At 37.6% G+C, this 18,698-nt stretch overlaps 2 protein-coding genes across 2 annotated transcripts; both read left to right on the forward strand.

Annotated features, from left to right (window-relative positions):
• Positions 1–2,116: 2,116 nt before the first annotated feature.
• On the forward strand, positions 2,117–5,389 carry LOC120771758. The gene is made up of 3 exons (XM_040099940.1): positions 2,117–3,107; positions 3,988–5,046; positions 5,107–5,389. Exons 1-3 carry the CDS (start codon positions 2,151–2,153, stop codon positions 5,359–5,361), a joined length of 2,271 nt encoding a protein of 756 aa, XP_039955874.1. The 5' UTR covers positions 2,117–2,150; the 3' UTR covers positions 5,362–5,389.
• A 3,180-nt stretch (positions 5,390–8,569) lies between these two features.
• LOC120770725 lies at positions 8,570–16,814 on the forward strand. The gene is made up of 6 exons (XM_040098304.1): positions 8,570–9,553; positions 10,201–11,199; positions 11,461–11,691; positions 13,609–14,694; positions 14,930–16,045; positions 16,390–16,814. The coding sequence occupies exons 1-6, from the start codon at positions 8,630–8,632 to the stop codon at positions 16,618–16,620; spliced, it is 4,587 nt and encodes a 1,528-aa protein (XP_039954238.1). The 5' UTR covers positions 8,570–8,629; the 3' UTR covers positions 16,621–16,814.
• The last annotated feature ends 1,884 nt before the right edge of the window (positions 16,815–18,698 follow it).

The following is an 18,698-nucleotide window of genomic DNA, read 5'->3' on the forward strand; positions in this document are numbered from 1 at the left end:
AAGTCTTTTTATCCACCTTTAGACAAAAATGGTTCCTGCTGTATAAGGTTCTCTTATAAGAAAGCACTTTGACTGGGTAAAATATAGTATTTATCTGTTTTGAACGAGCATTATTAAAATATTTTTTCCAACTTCGGGTAAACAACATACATATGTAAAAATAATATTGTTAGAAAGCTGAGTGCCGGATTCAGCACGGGCAATTTCCCATCAAATTTTGAAAAACGTGCTATTTATGTCAGGAGTTGTGAACTATTACCATGATTTTCAACTTTAAAACAGTAGGTAGATGGGACGCACCTAGGCCTTTAGGAGGCCTATTGTGAAACCACCTGAACCTATGGCGTTCTCGTTGCTAGCGCATCTTCTGTCGCGTCTTTGTATAGACTTGACGGCTCTTTGACTTTTCCCATTCTGTGTAGAAACTTTTTGAAGTATACGTGACCGGATAACCGCTGGTTGTGTAAAAGTCGACTTCTCCAAATTTACGGTTTACCCATGAGTTTAGGTATTTTATTAGTCTGGCCGTCCATCTGCCGTGATCCTCATTCTCCCATCTTCCTTGCCGTGTTGTTATTGTATTCTTCTTTATTTGTTCTATTGCGCTTTTGTTATTTTCGGATGTTTTCTTTAGCTCCTACAGCCTTTTCCTTTTGTATGCCAGAAGATAAGTTTGGACATTACTGCTTATAACTAATATTGCATAACCTGACTCTGTTCGGTAGGCTGATCCAACTCTGAGGTTCGGTGCATCTACCTTACGCCGATTTTCCTTTTAAAGCACATTTACCCAGATCTCAGCTCCGTATAAAAGGTCGCTGATTGTTGTCGACATTAGGAGCTTTCTCTTTTCTTCACTGCTACGTTGGGAGGTGATTTCCGCTGCCTTTCCTGCGGCGTAATGGATTTAAATAAAGTTAGTCTGGGGTTCAACCTTAGGCCTAGGGAAGTTACTGCTTATTGTGTAGTCCGTATTTGTTAGCAGTTGTAGCTTTGTTTTTTCCGTAGCGAGCTGGAGGTTGTGTGAGTCACACCATGCTTGCGTCCGTATCATAACCTGATATCTTCGCGCTTCTTCTATGTCTCGTGCTGTAATTACAGCTGCAATGTCGTCTGCTTTACCAATTAAGTACAATTTGTCTGGCCTTTCGAATCTTAGTATATCGTCGTAGCTGATGTTTCACAAGACTTGGTGTAGAATGGATCCTTGTGCTACTCTGTTACTAAGGTAGTTCGTTCCATAGCACAGGGGCAGTCGGGGATTTTTTTTTCAATTTTTTCGAGAGCGTTGAAAGCGTTTCGGACATCTAAAGTCGGCAGCAACAATATTCTTTTGTATTTATGCCATCAGGTTGCTTTGTCCGAACACCGAGTTTCTTCATTACTATTTTATTCCCCAGTCCCCAGAGGTTGTTCTTAACGCGTAGTTCCTTCAATTTTTTCTTTTTGCTATCATCGATGACAGCTTCAGCTCCTTTTTTGCTGCTTGGCTTCCCGGAATCGGAATCCGGCTCTTCTGCGCCTGGACCTCTTGTAGGATTTATGAAGGCGGAGGCATATGCGTCTGAGTTGGGTGATATTTTCTGTTCAACAGTAAACTGTTGCTATATATTTGCTATGGGAAGTCTTGGGCATTGACTTTTGGCAGGCTCCTGTTATATTAAGTATTGTGTGCCCGACAATTTTCTTTGCAATTTTGGGAAAGCTGCTAGATGGGTTATGATTGTCTATGATTTTTCGCTAACCGCTTGGCTATTTGTTTATATAAATATATTCTTTGTTGTGAGCACACTCAGTGATCTGGTAGACGGAAGGCAATTTTGGTATCTAATTTTGCTGAAAAGACACAACCTCCCACTGGATTATTTGGTTCGAACCCATCCGTATAGACTTATCGAGATAGTAGAAAATAAGTGAAACTAATTATATTAGTTACGAAGAAAAATTTTGTCGCATAATAGCTATTGAAAAAGCATAGCTGTTTCGAATACCTTTTCAATTGGAATTCAAAAAGAAAACACTGTTGTAACTGTTTTCCTATGATGTGACATTCAAATTAATACGTGAAAATTTTTAATACGAAATTTTTTGTATACCGTATTATTTATACATTTATTTAAGTGTTTAATCTAAATTTTATGTTTTAAAAAATGGGCAATCAACGGAGATCTACGTCTATTAGGCGAAATAATAAATTCAAAATGGAATTAGCAAAATTTTTAAAAGACAAGGACGTACCACAATGGTATCGCGCTTTCTCCACTTTTCAGCTCAACGCCGCTGATCAGCTAATGATGTCCATACGCGACGATGTTGAACAGGACACGGCACATCGTGTGCGTTATTGTCTTAGCGTATTGGGTTTACAGCCGTTGCTCGACAATAAGGACTTGAAATTAATTATGCAATTAAGCGGTGGCAACGACTTGGCCTTCTTATGGTTCCTAATGGAATCTCACTACAAGACGTCAAATGAAAATGAGTATAGTCTCAACGAACAGTTAATACTTTCGGGTATTGCACATTTGGATATGATCACAACGTTACGTGGCTTAGATGGTCTATTGCCACGTGGCCATAAATCTAAGCGTACCATAGCAAAATACAATGCAAATATAAAAGTTAATAATAAAATACCAAAGAAAATGCGTATTGTGGAAGATGGTAAGCTAATGCCATATTTTCAAAGGCTAGAACGCCCCAAGCAGATTAATGCGACGCATAACTTGAAAAGACCAGATTATAAAGTGAGATTTAGAGCATATGAAAAATATAAGGATGCAAACTATGAACCACCCAATGAGAAGAATCGTTGGTTCGCTATGTATACGTTCAAGGAAACCGTACGCATACCTTTGACTGAGCTTCGCCTGTATTTTGATGGTTTCTTTAAAGAAATCGGTACTAAAAATACAGGCGAAAAAGCAGCCATTCGTATTATTGATTCAGCGTTAAGACATTTAGATACATATAGTGAAAAAACGAATCTATGCCTACATCACCAAAAGGAACTGGAAGACCTGGAGCAGAAGAAAATAGTGCAGGAAGTGGAAAAAAGGGAAAAGTGTTTGCAAAGTTTGGATTTATTTAATAGGAAAAAGAAAGAGGTATGATCACAATCGTGTTTGTGATGAACTAATAATCTAGTTTTAAGTCTTTGGAAATCCAATATTTTTAATATTCGTTCTTCGTTTAATTGTCGACGGATTACCACGCGCCTAGTAGGATTATCTAGGCGATTTATGCCTCTTGATAACTTGCTTTTCTGTAAATACTTGGATATTAGGGCTATCTAGGCGTAAAACTATAAATAATTTGCTTTTCTGTAAATACTTGATTTAGGTGATCCACCACAAAGTACGATCTCTATCGTCTTGAGCAGATACCTTATGGATAATAGTATTGCCTCTGCCAAGGTACCAGCGACTCTAATGCAACTAATGTGCGTGGTTTCAATTACCTAAACCACATTGCCATCATAGAACTCTTAGAGATCTTCTAAATTCCCAGCTCCTTAACCTAACGCGAGCTCGGAGGTGGATCATTTTATTCATTATACGACGACAGCTAAGGGTCTCCTGCGTAAGCTTATCCATATTATGTTGTTTTGAACGCCTACAATACACAGACAAGTTAAGTTTCCAAAAGTGGATTTCACTAAACACTATGGTTTTTGTTAAGTCTATTAATATGGCAGTTGGCATCATTCACTTCTAGTGAGAGCTCTTACTCTAAATTCCATAAAAAAGTTTGATAGGCAGCGGCATCTATTAAAAATCGATCGACGTAGAGCTTTTATTAGAGCTTGTTTTGTATCTAAATTTTTCTTAAATGTGGCACATTTTCCGCGAACATGGCACATCAACAACGGACTCCTTTATTTAAGTAGGTAGTAGTAGATATATCTCCAGTTAGTTTTATAATCGTTATTAACTCTTTTGTCAGTAAAGAATTTCAAATTAAACGAGCTTTATGAATGCTTTGCAGGAGAGATTAACGCGCATACACGAAGCTTTGGAGAAAGAAGTAGCTATTTATCGTTCAAAATATAAGGACAAAGTGAAGGATAACAAGGAATATTTACATATGCTAAACAATGACAATTATAGTGAATATTCGATCCGGGACGATGGTAGCTTTTGCACATTGGAACCATCCTTAAAGGAGGAGCGCATAGAGCAAATTGTACAGAGCGACGCTAACACACAGTCGCAAGGTCAGAAAAGCAAATTGCGTCTGCTGGGCGGTGGGACCGTGAAACGCGACACAGCAACAAGCTTTTTAGATATGAAAAGAAGTTCCATACTAAGCGAAACCGATAGACTATATATACAGAAATATGATTATGGGCATCAAAAGACGATTTCGCCTACCGCATCGCAACTATTCTTTGAATCGCCCACTGGCAATCGACCGTATAAATTTAATTATGAAAAAATATTCAATTGTGAATATTATTTTAATAGAGACAAATTCATCAAGAAAGTATGTGCACGTATGCTCGAGGAAGATGAAAATGGAAAGATCGATCATTGTTACGATGTGCCGAATGTGGGCGAGGTGGCGCGGAAATATGCCGATACAAAATGGGATGAGCAACAGAAAACTATGCGACAATGCTATCATCGTACACGTAAAGCGATCGGCCTAACATCGATCGAAAATTTAGATGCACAACAACATTTGCTACAGACTCAGGAGTTACCCAGCGACATGCCAGCGCAAGGTTTCTACGATTGTGAGGACAAGGAATTGATGCATCGCATGCTACGCTCCGCTCTTGCGCATTTAGCTAAGAATCCCAAATATGTGTTGGCTTCTTTGCCGGATTGTCATAAGTTACCGTGTCTGCGTGAATGGATCTATCAGCGTTACGGCAAAAGCTATACGTATGCGGAGCGTGTTGCCGATTTTGCGCATTCGCGTAAAATTTCAAAAGGTATTAACAATTTGCGATTAGGCGTACAAGTACCCACGACATATGATGTCGGTAAAATAGCATATCTTCATCCGAAGTCTACTTGTCATAAATACATGCAAAAGAAGGTAAGGTTAATTTTTATGCACGTTCGTCTGCCGCTTACGTCTTTTCAATGCATTTTGTAGGCGAAACGTATGCGTGCTAAGTACTTTCGACAGACTAATAAAGCTTATATGGAGAACGCACGTCTAATGTGGCTTACAATGAATGACGCTCAGTGCTCGATATCCCAGCGTGATATATTCTTCTCTTATATGCCGCAACGCATGAACGATTTGCATCACATTAATCCGTGGAACCTGCGACAAGTTAAGGATATGAAAACCCACCATGACAAAAGACAGAGAGAGCAGAAATCGAAAGCTACGGAAGGGTTCTGAAAGCACAATTTGCCTGTATAATCTCTTTTCCGACATATTTTGTGTAGTAAATTTAATGTTAGTCTATCACTTAAGTATTTAAAAGAAATAAATTATTGTATTTAAAGCAGACGGATACAATTAATTGATAGATAGCTAGAAGTGAGGGGAATGGGAAAGCTTGATCAGAGTAGATAAATTCAAAAAAAAACGGAGATGGATTTACATACAGAAGCCTCTCAAATTCATTGCTGAACAAACCGCATGAGGCTGAAAGACCAACGAAATCAAGAAAAAACTCCTTTTGCTTATTAAAAGCGGAACAAGAACTGAAACTCTTCCAAAAGACACATACTGTGCTCTCCATGTTTTATATAGGCTTTATGACTAGCAATACATAAATTGTCAAAAAAAGATCGTGTTTTCCCTTTGAGTTATTCCCTTCTCAATAGTAACTTCGTCTAGGTTTGATCATCTATTATACTGTACATGAGTATTAGGGGTTTTTATTTATGTTAAAGTATATATAACTCACTCTACAAGCAGAACACGCAATGCTGGAACCTACTTGTTTCTATGTTTCTATTGGAATATCCGTTCCTTACCGATTGCGGTTTTGTTATTGCGAAGAATTTTGGGAGGCAAAACTTTATTAAAATACTCATACTGAAGTTTAATCGAGATCTCATTTTTCTGCGCCGCTCTGTGAGACCCCGAAAGTGACAGAAATTCAAAATTTTAAGAATAAGTTTTTTAGACTACAACGAGATGCCTCATGATGTCTCCCATCGAACACCTGCACAGTGAGGTCCATATGCTCCCAGTTAAGAAGCATAATGAACTCCTTTACAAGCAATTTCTGCTGGGGTGCTTTGCAGAAATCATTCACAGTGGAGCTATTAACACCTTCACCGCCTCGCTCTCAGTGAATGACGTACTTGCAGTCAAATCGCCATCCTTTGCAGACGAAAAGCTCGAGTTGCCGCGAGAATCGAGAGTGACACTTGCGCTGCTTCGTTCCGAATACTGCAGCAGGTTAAACTTCTACTTGTCTAAGAAACAGAACTTTTTAAATATAATTGTTTCTGGTGGCGCCACCTATTGGTGGGTATATGAAATAAAAAGTTTGATCACTTGTTGACATTTCGTAAAAATTTTAAGACAATTGGATAACTACAATCGATGTTATCGATCAAAAAGTGACAGCAGCTTTTGATCATCGGTCGTAGAATGCAAAGAGCAAATATTAAATTTTGTTTTAAGCTTTGGAAAACGTTTACTGAAACATTTCAAATGATGAAAAAGTTTATGGTGATCAGTGCCTATCCCGTAGTAATGTGCATGAGTGGTTTAAGCGATTCCAAGAAGGTCGTGAGAACCTCTGTGACGATCAGAAGTCGGTCGTCTTCAGAAGTCAAAAATAAAGACAATGCTGATTTGTTTTTACGATTCCGAGGGTATTGTACACCGAGAGTTCGTCCCACCTGGCCAAACGATTAATGCTGTGTTTTACCTTGGTGTTATGAAGCGTCTTTTGACACGCATTCATCGTGCTCGACCACAATACCGTGAGGCAGGGTCCTGGCGCCTGTTGCACGATAATGCGCCGTGTCATCGGTCGACGCTTGTCACTGATTTTTTGACAAAAAACTCCATATTAACCATTAATCACTCACCCTACTCACCTGATCTGGCACCCTGTGATTTTTACCTATTTGGAAAACTTCATTTGCCCATGAAAGGACACTGGTTTCAGGACATTTCAGCTATCCAAAAGGCGACGACCGATATTCTCAAGAGCATTCCGAAAAATGACCTTAAACACTCATGCTAATTGACCGGGCTAACGCTGTATCGAAGCACAAGGAAACTACTTGGAATAAAAAAATATAACTAGAAAAATATTAATTTTTTGTTGTTTTTTTAACAGTCCTGTTGTTTTTGCGACAGACCTTGTATATCCACGTGCAATGAGTCCCCGCCTCTTTGCCTGCCCTGCTAACCTAACACATCTGAGACCCCATTCCCTATAATCCCACCACGTCGAAACAGCACGTTGCCTGAGTTTACCGTTGGATGACCTCAATAACAACTTATCTGAACCTTACCAACCTAACGGGGACTAGATAACCGTTACAACAACAAGAACAGCAACAGGTCTACGGTTAGTTCTAATGTGTCTGTATACCAAGGAAAACTTGAACTTAACTTTCGAAAAGTACCACCAGCCATCGGATTTCATTTCTTCTTCTTAATTGGCGTAGACACCGCTTACGCGATTATAGCCGAGTTAACAACAGCGCGCCAGTCGTTTCTTCTTTTCGCTGCACGGCGCCAATTGGATATTCCAAGCGAATCCAGGTCCTTCTCCACTTGGTCCTTCCAACGGAGTGGAGGTCTTCCTCTTCCTCTGCTTCCCCCGGCGGATACAGCGTCGAATACTTTCAGAGCTGGAGTGTTTTCGTCCATTCGGACAACATGACCTAGCCAGCGTAGCCGCTGTCTTTGTCGTCATATATCTCGTACAGCTCATCGTTCCATCGGATGCGATATTCGCCGTGGCCAATGCGCAAAGGACCATAAATCTTTCGCAGAATTTTTCTCTCGAAAACTCGTAACGTCGACTCATCGGTTGCTGTCATCGCCCAAGCCTCTGCACCATATAGCAGGACGGGAATTATGAGCGACTTATAGAGTTTGGTTTTTGTTCGTCGAGAGAGGACTTTACTTTTCAATTGCCTACTCAGTCCGAAGTAGCACCTGTTGGCAAAAGCAATCCTGCTTTGGATTTCCAGGCTGACATTATTAGTGGTGTTAATGCTGGTTCCTAAATAGACGAAATTATCTACAACTTCAAAGTTATGACTGTCAACAGTGACGTGATAGCCAAGTCGCGAGTGGGACGACTGTTTGTTTGATGACAGCAGATATTTCGTTTTGCCCTCGTTCACTACCAGACCCATTGAAAAAGTCGGATTTCATTTACAATGCTTAATAACCTAATGAGGAAACATGCTACAATATATCACACTGTAAACCTTCTTTAATTTTCACAACATACTCAAAACTGTTCAAAACTGACGACAGTTATTGTCAAATGACAATATACAATTATTTTCTATCAAATTTTTTCGTGCGCTTTACATGGATAGATTCTTGAAAATTTTCTCTTGAAATTTATCATAATTGGTATCTAAGATTTTCTGTGCAATTTCGTTCGAAATACAAATATATCGCGGAAACAAATTATATATTTTTCTCATTGTTTTACAAAAAATTCTTTAATAAAATGTTAAGCGCTCGCAAGGACAAAAAGTTTCTATTTGAGTTTATGCATAATAGAGATGTGCCAGCTTGGTATCGTGGCACTTCGCCATTTCAAACAGAAGCTGCCGATGAGCTTGCCAACTCGATACGTGACGATGTCGCCCAGGAAACGTCTCATCGCGTACATAATTGCCTAAGTCGACTGGGCTTAATACCAGCTGTACGCGATAAGGATCTGAAAATGCTTATGAAATTGAGCGGCGGCAATGATTTGGCTTTTTTATGGTTTCTGATGGAGTTGTATTATAAAAAACCTGGTGATGAATATAGTAGTCTAAATGAACAACTAATACTTACATCTATAGCACATCTTGATATGATTACAACATTGCGGGAATTGGATAATATTTTACCGCCAGGCCACCAATCCAAACGGCAATTGGAAAAACGTCGAAAGCAAAAGTTAAGAGATAAAAGTTGGCTAAGCCCACCACATAAGCTAGTAAAAAAGCATTCATCACCGTATTTTAACAAGCTAGAACGACCCGTACAATACGGTAAACCACTCGAAGTAGAACGACCTGATTTTAAGGTAAAATTCTTTCGCTATGAAGTCTATAAGGATCCAAATTATGTGCCACCAAATGAAGAAAATCGTTGGTATGCCAAACATAGTTTCAATAGAGCCAAACGTATTTCAAATAAAACGATACGTGATGTTCTCAATAATCTTTCGGATAATTTAGAATTAATACCGATTATATCTAACAGAGCTATTGAGGTCATTGATTATGCATTAAGTGGACTACACGAAGTGAAAGGCAAAGTATTGTGTAAGAAACATCAAATTGAAGAGGAGGAGGCGAAACTACGGCGTACAGAATTCATATTAAAAAAACGGGAAAAGTGTTTTGCAAGCCTTGAATTGTTTCAAAAGAAAAAACAGGTATGAACTTACATAAAAAAACAATTAAACACATTTGAAATAGTTGAAAGGAAAACGTTCGATACTGAATACTAACATTAACTCGAAATTGATTTTTAAATAGTATATTTAATCTAGCAAAGAGAGTATAGAACCCGAATTTCTCACACAGTCGCTCAAAATTTTCAGTTAAAATTGCCTAAAACTTTTCATCGCTTTTCCTTACTACAAAACTGAATACGTTTCATTTGTTAGAGAATTTAGAAAAGGTGGTTTTATATTTTGACAGATGTCGATAGCCAATAGAGAATTATTCTTATTCGGTGCAATACTATTGTTCATAAAAAAGTCGCAAGTCGTCTACTTCGAAAGTTCGACCTTGAATGGATCGTGATGATTATTAGCGAATTCTGACAGAGCCTCGTATTATTATCCGAAAATACTACTGCTACTCGTATTATGTTGCCCGTTTTCCTTACGTTTTTCTAATGTTTCCCGATTTCAAATCATTTCAACATTTAAACTGACCTATATATTGACTCGGTTCTCGGTGCGCTTAACTCTTTCCAACGAAGCTACCGACAGAATATAAAAGAACTACTACTAACATCATTGAAAAAACAAAAACAAAGCTAGTACTTGTATATTTGTATATTTCCATTCTCCAGGAACGTCTTGAAAGAATACAAAAAATGCTGGAAACCGAAGTCGAAATGTATCGTCTGCACTATCATAAAAAATTGCAATCGCACAAAGATGAACATAGCTATATACGAGTACTCGGCAAAGAGGGTTATTGTGAGCATTTAATTCAGGATGATCAGGAAGAAAATTGTAACGATATTGGACCATGTCCGAAAACACCTTCTCTATTATCGATGGCGGCTAGTCGTACCTCCAGATATACTCAACTATCAGATAGCAAATTAAACGGTTTGAGTAAAGTTGAATCGTTATTGATGAACAGAGGTCATCGTTTATCATTTGGGCAAAGAGAATCTGAACTACAACAATTTCATAACATAAGTCCAACACCTCCGTCATCGGAACGTTATTTTGTGGGTCCAACCAAAAATCAACCATATCATTTTAGTTATACGAAAATATTTCGCTACAAAGACGAGAATGATAAAAGAATATTTATTAAAGATAAATGTGTGGAAGCCATGGAAACGAAAGAGCAATGTGTCCCGAAGTTAGACGATCTAACACCTGACTTGGCGAAATTGGCAAAGAATAATGCAGATCAAACGTGGAATGAAAATCAAAAGGAATGGCGTAAAGCGAATGAAAATAATTACTTAGAGGAATCAATACATTTAGATCCGTATCCGCCGGATATGCCACGTTTACCATTCTACGATTGTGAGGATAAGACACTAATGAATGACATGTTACGCATTGCAATAGATGAGATGAGAAAAAATCCAAAATTTGTACTAGCCTCATTGCCAGATGCCCACAAATTGCCGATGCTTCGTGAATGGATCTATCAGCGCTATGGGAAGCGATATACGCATGCACAGCGCATTAAGGAATTAAATGAGTCAATAAAAATAATAAATGTATTACAGAAAATGAAATTACGCACAATGCTTCCGAAACCATATGAAATCGGCACAAAATTCTTGCAAAGCTATAAATGTCATAAATATATCGTGAAAAAGGTAAGGAACTTATTCGAACGTTGTTGGGTTGCATTTCGTGAAAACTAATCGGCATATGGGCATAAAAGGTTCATACCAACACTTAAGAAACTTATTCTAGAGTAGAAATTATTGCGCACGTGCACTACACAGATCAACATAAGCCGATCGGCTCTGCCCTTCCGAAATAGCTCTGAGTTTGAATTTAATGTCTATAATTTTATAAATCATAGGAGACATGAATTGAAATTGTTTTCATTTGTTTAATCTATCCAATTACAGGTGGGCATAGCACGCCGCCAGTTCTATGATCGTGTCAATTCGGATCTATTGAAGCGAGCTCGCTACTTCTGGTTTGCGATGCGTATTCCGCTATGTGCCTTACCAACACGTGCTACATTTTTTGCTTATTTACCAGCAAGAAGAGTTGATAACTATCTGTTTAAGCCCTGGAAACTAGCCGAACGTATGGACGCTAAGGCCGAATGGGATAAAAAGCGTTTCATGGAGAAAGCGGAAAAATAAATTTATGTAGAAATAATATTAATTATCCCAAGAATGTATGAAAAATTATGTATATATACATATAATTAATTTGACGAAAAACAAGTTGTTGTGAATATGAAATTGTTAGGGCAAACATTTTTACGTATTTGACTGTCAAATGGAAAGGTGTCGAATAATTTCGGTTTATTTTTTTTAATGAAATTGATATAATATGGTTGAGTTTTTATAGAGTAAACGATTACGAATTTGACAGAAATCATGAATGTAACACTAACTGAAATTCAAGTATTCATCGTACTTCTAAATTTAAGCTTAATTTTAGTCTCCTCAATTTCACAATTTTTTTTTTATTTGTTACTATTCTTCTCTCTCTTTGGCCACCGTGAGTCGGTCTGGGTCGAGAACACAAAACATCGCCAGTTGACTCTATTCCTTGCGAGATCACGCCAGCGCATCCTAAAGTGCAGAAAGGTCCCTATTTACTTGATCCTTCCATTGGATGCGTGGGCACCGTTGCTTCCTTTACTCCCTCATGGGTTTCGTATCGAAGGAGCATCGTGTTTCATGCGTATGACATGGCCTAACCAGTGCATTCCTTTAATTTGTATACGCTTAACTGTATCAATGTCGTCATAAAGCTCATAGAGCACGCGAAAAGCTTCAAATATTTTGAAATTTTGTTCGTCGATGGAGTGATCTGCTGCTCAAATGCTTACCGTTCCCAAAATAGCACGTGTTTTTATGCGGATGAGGAGGTGGAAAATGCCTTCCGCACCATCAGTGTTGCCGGCGCAGCAACAGCATGACGCTGATTAAATTGCCCGCGTGTATTAGACCAAGGTCTTCTATTACGGCGGTGCGTTCTCATTGCCATCGGACACATTAAAAAATGTGTGTTCAGCGGCGTTTTTGTCGACTTGTTGTATGGGCATGACGTCTCTTCAACTTTTCCCTTTCTGTGGAGGTACTTTTTGAAGTATCTGTAACCGGATAACAGCAGAGTTGTGTAGAAGTCGATTTCTCTAAATTTACGATTTGTCTATAAGTTTAGGTCTTTATTAGTCTGGCCGTTCATCTGGCGCGACTTTCGGGAGACCTTCGTTGTAATATTGTTATTGTATCTTTCTTTATTTGTTCCATTGCGCTCTTGTTATTTTCTTTAGCTCCCACAGTTTTCGAGGGTGTGTGCTTATTTGTTAGCAGACGCAACTCTGCTTTTCCGCAGCGAGTTGGAGGTTGTGTGAGTGGAACCATGCTAACGTCCGTTCATGACCTGATTCTTCTCCCTTTTTTGTGTCTCGTGCTCTAATTACTGCTGCAATGTCGTCCGTGTGGCCAATTAAGTACGTTTCGTCTGTCATTTGAAGTTTTAGTATAGCGTCGTAGCTGATGTTGCACAAGCCTGGCTTAGAATGGATTCTTGTGCTGCTCTTGCAATTTGCCGTGATCCCTCTCTAATTTCTCCGCACCACAGCAGCCGGGGACTTTAAAGCTTTTTTCGAGAGTGTCGATCATATCTACATACCTATCTAAAAAGGCATAGAAGGCGTTTCGGGCATCTAAAGTCGCCAACAACATGCTGTTCTGCACTTGAACTCCATGCCTACATTATTGGTGGAACTTAAGCTGGTTTACAATAGGCAAAGCCATTCATATTTTCAAATTTATAGCTGGCAAGACTGACTTAGTTCCCAAGACGAATTTCGCAGTGATACCAAAATTAGACCATTATTTTACTCACCACAGCGAAAAATAATTATACCAAATTCATATAGTACTTCAAATCCTAACACTATTTCAGAGGAAAAGTGCTCAATCAATTTCTGTGCATTTCAAATTAGTTGTCTATTTTTCGAGAATTTTTTTTATGATTGGAAAATTAAAATTTTCAGCTGCTTAAGCCAAATTTATAAAGTGTAATATTTAAAATTGTTTAGTTTTTTTTATTTAGGGAATTATCAAAATTCTTGTATAATAATGTTTTTACAAAACTACGCTAAACCCACCACCAACTGGGTGGCACGAGACATGCAACGTCAACGCGAGTTCGTCGACAAATATATGCGTTCGATAGATGTACCAGACTGGTATCGTGGCTTATCGTCATTTCAATATCGTGCGGCCAGAAATTTACTTTATGCCATTCGTGACGACCTCGAGCAGGACACTTCGCATCGTGTGCGTGACATCTTGAATACGATCGGTTTACGCCCACCGATATCGAAAAAGAATGTACGATTTATCATGAAATTGAGTCGTGGAAATGATTTGGCCTTTCTGTGGTTTCTAAAAGATTTACATTACACAACGGGGGAACCGGGTTACAATACGAATGAACAGTTGATTTTATCATGTATAGCTTATTTGGATTTAATTTTTACCATACGCGGACTAGATAATCTATTACCGGCCGGACAACCACCAAAAAAGACACCACCCAAACGTAAAATGAGTAAAATTGTAATCGAACGAATGTCTAGACGGAAAACGGAATACAGCAAGTTATTACCACGTACATTACCTAAACAAACTGGCTCCTTCAACAAGCAATACAAGTTGCCATATCTCGAGCGTCAACGACGTCCACGTCCATTTGGTAAATCGCTTACAGCACATCCACCCGAAAATGTATTACAACTGAAATTTTTGGAAGTCTTCAAAGATCCAAATTACGTTATACCAAATGAGTCCAGTCGTTGGTTTTCCAATTACGAACCCAATGAAGGCCGTAAAACTGCGAATAGTCTGGTTAATCAAAGTTTGGATGAAATTTTCAAAGCAAATTTAGTCAAAATTCCCAGTCAAGTCTTTGAGGCACAATTATTTAAGAGCCTAAGATTATCGGGTACGACATTGAGAAAAAATAGTCGAAATGAATTAGGCAGAAATATTTTATGTGAACATCATAAAGTCATGCAAGAGATGGAGAAGAGTCTAGAGCTCGAGTTACGTGTGATAGCGCTCGAGAAGTGTCGAAAGTATTTTGATTTGGATATACCAAAGAAAGAGGTTAGTGGTCATTTGACGGAAATGGCATTTAAAAGAGTATAGAAGCTTAAGAGAGTCATAGAACTGTTCGGAACCAATTCTTAGTCCAACTTTTTATGCATTATTAAATATATATTATTTATATATATTTAAATTAGATATCTAATGAGATGTGACAGATTGTGTTTCAAATGCCTGTAAAAGATTTAAGAAGAACTGCGATCTCTCATGAACTCGATTTTTTTTCTCTCCACAGAAACGCGTCGCTCGCCTGCGCAAACAGATTGAGAACGATGTAAATCTGCATTTGTTGCGATTCCGACAATTGGCTGACAAATCACGAAGTCAACTGCTTTTATGGGGCAAGAATGACCTGCAAGTTTGCAACTTAAGCAATGATGCGAGGAGTAATATGGAAAAGGAATCATGCAGTTTATGCATGAACCAAAGGCTGCAATGTCAATCAACACAAACACAAAGCGAGTGTCATTTTGGACTCAAACCGAAGATTTGCAACAGTACACGGAGAAAAACGTTAAGTGTGAAGAGTGAACATAAACTACGTGCACAAAATTTAGTTAACAACACTGAACCCGAAATAATTGGGGATTGCTTACGCAAAAACCATTTGAAAAATCACAAAATGCAGAGTATAAAGTCTCCACTGATGAAGGCACATAACGCGTGCAAACCGAAAGTTAATAACTGTGATAGTAACTACGATTACATGCAAAACTACGACTATGGGCACTCAGACACAAGTAGTGAAACTAAAGCATTCTTTAATGCACCGCACAAGCATACTCCATTCAAATTCGATTATCAAAAGATTTTTGATATACCTTTCGAACAGGAAGATGATATAAATATAAAGAAAAAATGTGTAGCGGCAATTAGAAGTGAGGAGCGTTTAAGCAATCACCATGCTGAATCTAGAGAAAATATAGATGAGGCAATTAAAAACTGTACCATGAAGGCAATGGAAAACACTTTTCAAAAAAGCCGTATAAATGTTGAATATGACACCGAACCATTATTGCCAAGTGCGAAAGCAAATACGTATTATGATCCGAATAATAAAGCATTAATGCATCAAATGTTGAAAGAGGGAATTGAAAGATTGGCTAAGGATACTAGATATGTCTTAGCAGCACTACCCGATGCACATAAATTACCAATTTTACGGTATTGGATATATCAACGCTATGGCAAAATCTATACCCAGAAGGAATTGTTCGAAATTTTCAAATCATCGACGCTACTCTTTCGTGCGCTTCTTCAAATTCAGATACACGAAGCATTGCCATCACCAACGGATCTTGGGCGGGCAGTATTTATTGATTATAGTTGTCATAATTATCTAATGAAAAAGGTGCGTATAAAAATCACTGTATGTATTTACGAACATAAGTAAACGAGGTTTGTTAGAAAATTTGTTATATTTTCTATGACCAAAGAAGCAAAACCTTAATAATGAGTTCTAATTATCTATTAGTTTAGTTATGATAGCAGGGCAATTTAGTCTAAGAAAAAGTTAATGATGACAAATTTGTAAGGACAAATTATAAAAAATTCTCGAAAATATTAAATGAACATTAGATTTAGACACTTAAAACTTTTGTTAGCATAATGTTATATTTCTTACAAAAACCCATGAAATAACAAACCTCGTAAACATAACATTTTAGAATTGTTTTTATATTTTCTGTTTTTCAGTGCGATCGCATAAAGGACTTGTTTTATAAACGTGTAGACAAGGCAATTTTGGCACAGTCTCGTCACCTCTACATAGCCATGACACCATATGTATACGCTGGACGATCACCAAATAAAACAATTTTCGCTTATTTACCCTCACGACCCAATGACATACAGCACTTTCGGGTGTGGAGCCCACGCGACTGTAAACCAAAATGGGCAAAACATAATAGACTTCCTGGACAATAACCGAAAGAATTCAGAAGTGCTAACTGTATTTAGTAATTGGTGATGCCATAATGAAACAAATTTCTTCAACTTTTATGACAATTTAGATATCAGTCAATTAGATGTTAAAGCACTGCAACCGCTTTGAAAAAATTGGATGGAGAAGCCAAGTTTTTTAATGCATTTGCAGTACTGAACCTCTGTAATTTGTTGACCAAGCTGTATTTTAAATTTTTTGGGTTTTGCGAAAAACCCTTATTGATATTTAATTTGTATGATATAACTTTGTAATTATTGATTTATTGCAAAATTTATTGTAATTCAATCGAAATTTTTATTTTGATAAACAATTGGTTATGAGGTGTGAAAATTTGATAAATAAATTTACTGAAATATTATGTTAAATATTGCTCTTTAAGATTTCGTTAAAAATATGTACACAACTAAGTACTTAATATACAATTACTGTAGTTTTTGTGTGAAAATTCAAAAAAATTCCCAAAATCTTACAAAGAGCCATAACTAACACTAAATTAAGATATAGAACTGTATTTTGGCACAGGGGATCGCAGTAGCAAGGGGCACCTTTGAGTTAAAGATTTTGAAACAATGGGCGTGGTCCCGCCCTATAATTGCCCTAATGTACATATTTCCTAAACCACTTACGGTACAACAACCAAATTCGCTCAGCACAAATCCTTTGAGGTACCCTACCCACTGCGAAAACAGTTGAAATCGGAACATAACCCCGTTCACTCTCCATATAACGGTACTGTTAAAAACTACGCCAGGAACAAAAAATTTTACTCCCGTGATGGTATGAGAGGATTTTATAAGAGCCAGTGTAAAAATTAAAAAAAAAAATTAGGTAAAGTCATACAAGTATATCTCGGAGCCCGTTCGACCGATTTCACATACCATATTTGGTACGTCACATTTTTCTCACATTCTTGTGTCGCACGGAGAACATAATTTAAAATTCCATTTGATTCTTTCCCTTTCCAGTGCACAAGTCAAGAAGCATTTAATATAACGGAATAAAACTTTGCACGATTAATTCCTTTAAAGTATGCCGCTTTATGATCAAAAATTGTCCAAATCCAACTAAAACTGTTCAAGCCCCTAGGTACCGAATACTTGGACCCCAGTACCAACAGTTGACTTTTTACCGCAAATATCGGTCAACGTGTAAGATATATGTATAATTGAAATTCAGGAATAGGTCTTTCCTGACAACAGTATGTCTGCGTTTCAATGCTTCTCTTAGCTCCCATATTACCTAACACAAAGTTTTCCCAACTTCCGGATGACTTTGTACCGCTTGTATCAGCCATTATGTCAGTTGTCTCAATGAAAATGAGAAAATTTCTAAAATGGATAAAAACGGATGAAAACTTGACCTAGCCCTTATATAACTTACATCAGGATTTTCGAACATCCGGCTGACTCTAGTCCATATGATTGGTGATTGTACGTATGTGAGATACCTTGATGACAGGGAATTTCTTTTTAGTATGTGGTATTGAGAAAAATAGACAAAATCGGGTCGATACTACTTCAACTTCTTTGTATTCCTATTTTTCTAATAAACCTTATGAAGCATAAGTCGGTGAGTGTGTGTGTTGTATATTTAAAAAATTCCTTAAAAATCGGTTTTAAAGTACACTTAATGCAATCAGTTCGTCCCTTACTATGTCCCTAAAACACCCCATATAATGATTTCCGTTTTTTCACCTGACTTTAAACTGTTCAAGTTGGTCAAAAAGTAATACTTTAATAAAATTAAATGCCCAAGTTTTTACGCTGAATTAGAATGGAATTGGTCTAAACCTTATAACCCGAGTATAAATATGTAATTTCGTTCCTCTTGCACCCAAATTTAACCCTTCCTTAATTGGTTTCTATTCAGCTGATACATGCATAAATACATACATGCATGTATGTCGAGTAAGAAGAAGTTTTTTTATGAGAGACGCAATCTAGAGGCGATCTATTTCCAATATATTCCACATTCACTTAACACAATGCATTTGTTGTACTATATGTTACTACACAATTATTTAATATAAATTATTTAAATAAAATATGAAACACTATTT

The sequence above is a fragment of the Bactrocera tryoni genome, chromosome 3, assembly GCF_016617805.1.
Source record: "Bactrocera tryoni isolate S06 chromosome 3, CSIRO_BtryS06_freeze2, whole genome shotgun sequence".
Classification (NCBI taxonomy): Eukaryota; Metazoa; Arthropoda; class Insecta; order Diptera; family Tephritidae; genus Bactrocera; species Bactrocera tryoni.